Below are 3,292 nucleotides of genomic sequence, written 5' to 3'. Positions count from 1 at the left end.
GGTTGAGCTATAGGCGCCGAGCCGCAAAATAGAACTTCTAGCCTGTGACCCACGTCCTCTAGCTGGTGAATGATTTCCCAATAAAGGAGACAATGCTCTTCCCATAAAACAACAAAGATCCCTGGCACAGAACAATGCACACCGTGATTGCCACACATCATGAGACTAATAGATGCCACCAGACCATCATTAGTAAAATAATAGTTAATAATTATTGACACAGAGTAAATAGGATTTATGTGATAATGAGGTAATCGGTACCGATGAAACCACAACATCACACCTGAAGGCCTAAGAGAAACCAATGGGAATTATAGGGCCAGCGCCCTACTCCTTTTGAGCCACAGGTGCCGCCCCCAATGGGAATTCTTACATAAATGTAGGAGGAATTGGGACAAAAGTATTTACATATTGGTGTACAGCCTTTGTGTGACATGTCCTCATACTCCCCAAAAGGACTCCCTTTCTATTCTCTGGAAAAGCCTATGCTTAACTCTCCTTTCCTTTAAATAAAAACTTCTCAGAGGCACCTGTGGTTTAGTTAGTAGGACGCCAGCCCCATATACCGAGGGTGGTGGCCAAACTGCAACAAAAAATAAGCTGGGCCCCTGTAGTCCCAGCTACTGGGGAGGCTGAGGCAAGAGAATCGCATAAGCCCAACAGCTGGATGTTGGTGTGAGTTGTGAAGCCACAGCACTCTACCAAGGGCACAGAGTGAAGACTCTATTAAAAAAAAAAATTACACTTCTCTTTGCTATAATGGAATCCCAGCAGCCTCATTTTCCACTCCCCCAGTGTCTTGTTCTCCCTTTGACTCAGCTCATCTTACTAAGTTGTGCTGGGTGAACCAAACCAGGTCCAGACAACTCAGAAGTGAATCTCTAACAGTCCAAAAACAACCATAATCTTTAGTTTTCTTAAGAATATGAATTCCTGGGGTTAGAAATGAGTGTCCATAGATAGAATTTCAGAAAAATGCTTTGCAGAATGCAAGGTCTTTCTTTTTTTTCCTTTTTTTTTTTTTTTTTGAGACAGAGCCTCAAGCTGTCCCCCTGGGTAGAGTGCCGTGGCATTACAGCTCACAGCAACCTCCAACTCCTGGGCTCTAGCGAGTCTCCTGCCTCCGCCTCCCAAGTAGCTGGGACCACAGGCGCCCGCCACAACGCCCAGCTATTTTTTGGTTGCAGCCGTCATTGTTGTTTGGCGGGTCCGGGCTGGGGATTTGAACCCGCCACCTTAGGTGTACATGGCTGGCGCCTTAGCCGGTTGAGCTATAGGCGCCGAGCCAGAATGCAAGGTCTTGCCAGAAAAAAGAACTATATCCTCAAAAGTAAAATCAATGAATGCTACAAGATGTTACACAGCGCACCAATGCTGTTGTTCTAACTCCACTACAAATCCAAGTAGACTCGCACCGCAGCAATATTTCCCTCCAAGTAAGTTTAAAAAGGAAACAAACTCTAGCCACTGGTGAACACTGTTTTAATAGCATCTCCCTGTAACTGTACAGTTATTTTTAAAAAAGAGCTAAATCCTACCACTGGACGTATCAAAATTCAGCCAAAAAGTAAACTCCCTAAGAGCAGGGCTCTTGCCACAAAGTTTGCTCTAAGCAAAAAGTGTTCATTCAATAGGAGAAAGAAGAGGAAGCAGAGAGAAATCTAGGTGTCCAGCCCGACTTCTTCTCCAACACGTGGGCGCTCCACGCTGAGCTCCCCACTCCATCTATGTCTAGTAGTTCTAACCTCCAAACTTAACACTTGTACCCTTGGAAAAATAGGAAGAGAATAAAGTAAAAGGACATAAAGGAGCGCAACATAAGTGCGAAAAAGCATGCCATCAGGGTCCTAGCGCATGCTTTTAAGGCACGCCCGTCTCCACGACCCTGGGGTTTCCTACAGCGCACGCGCACCACTACCTTCCCCCGCCCCTCCACCGACTCGCGCTCGCGTTCTAACTGCCCCCCCCCTTATTCCCCTGCCCCCACTCCTGTCCGCAACGGCCTCGCGCCTCAAAGACCTTAATATGCACTCGTCCGCGCGCCAACTGCCTCCTTCCTTCCTTCCTCCACGCCTTCACGCGGGCACAGTGCTTCACGTCTATGAAAAGGCCTCGCGCCTCCCGCAGTTCTTTCTGCGCTTCCTCCTCACTCCAATTGAAACCAGAGTCCACCATTACTGCCTACTCTAACCTCGCGCAGACGGGGTGAAAAGGGTGTGAGGGGGAGGGGAAGGTGTTCTTCCCCTCCCCCCAAACATCCCGGGGCGATAACCTAACATAGCCACACTGCCAGCCTGACGCAGTCCCCAAGTCGGAAGGGGGCCGATGCTGCCCGCTCTCCGACTCGAGGGAATCAGTGGATCAGGTTCGGAGGGTGGTTTCGGAGCCCGCTCCTTGGCCGCGCTCAGCGGCTCGCTCACCTGAGGCCGCCATGTTGGGAGAGGGAGAGAGAACGCAAAGGACCCGGATGAAGCAATCACGTGATTATAGCGGGCGCGTCGGGCTAGGAGACGCAAAACTGGGAGGGGGCGGGGAACTGAGGACGGAGACAGGAGGCGGGGCGGCGCTACTCTGGGTTCGTAAAGCAGCGAAGGGAGGTGGCGCGGCGTGGGACAGGAAGACCTGTGCGACGTGTGGCCAAAGGGGTGGAGCCTGGGCTGTCGCGAAACTCCTCACGCTTTACGTAAGGTTGCGCGCGGACGCGGGCCGTGCCCGGGGCGGGGTCTCGTGCTGCGCAGACTTCCTGTTGGTGGGGTAAGAGGGAAGGGAGGGATGCGTTAGTCGGTTTCGCTTGTCTTTTCTCTGAATCAAGGTGGACTAGAACCTGGAGTGGATGTGCCGCAGTTGATTTTGTGAAAGGGAAGTCTGAAGTTTGGTTTTTTGTATTTTTTTGGAGACAGGGTGTTTGTCACCTGGGTTAGAGTACAGTGGCATCATCGCAGCTCAGTGTAACTTCAGACTCTTACGCTGCAGCGATCCTCCTGCCTCCAGTAGCTGGGACTATAGGCGATCGCCCCCACCCCTTTCTAATTTTTGTGTTAGTATTTTTTGTAGAGAGGTAATCTCACTCTTGCTCAGGCTGGTTTGGAACTTTTTACCTTGAACATTCTTCCCTCCTCGGCCTCCCAAAGTGCTGGGATTATAAGCATGAGCCACCATGCCAGCCCGACTTTCTTTATAAATCACCTTTGTTGTAGAAGAAAAGAATAATCAGGCTCGGCGCCTGTGGCTCAAGCGGCTAAGGCGCCAGCCACATACACCTAAGGTGGCGGGTTCGAATCCCCAGCTCGGG

At 50.7% G+C, this 3,292-nt stretch overlaps 1 protein-coding gene across 1 annotated transcript in view; it reads right to left on the bottom strand.

The window, feature by feature from the left end:
- The window catches only part of EIF4B (eukaryotic translation initiation factor 4B), a 52,550-nt gene extending 50,087 nt beyond the window's left edge, over positions 1-2,463 (bottom strand). Inside the window, exon 1 of the mRNA XM_023513645.1 lies at positions 2,421-2,463. Coding sequence (XP_023369413.1) covers positions 2,421-2,433 — 13 coding nt within the window. The 5' untranslated portion in view covers positions 2,434-2,463. The remainder of the gene's footprint in view (positions 1-2,420) is intronic.
- Between the last annotated feature and the right edge of the window lie 829 nt (positions 2,464-3,292).

The sequence above is a fragment of the Otolemur garnettii genome, unplaced genomic scaffold (genome assembly GCF_000181295.1).
Source record: "Otolemur garnettii isolate 467f Iridium unplaced genomic scaffold, OtoGar3 scaffold00043, whole genome shotgun sequence".
Lineage (NCBI taxonomy): Eukaryota > Metazoa > Chordata > Mammalia > Primates > Galagidae > Otolemur > Otolemur garnettii.
Note: the sequence above shows the minus strand (reverse complement) of the source record. Positions and strands in the feature narration are given on the sequence as shown.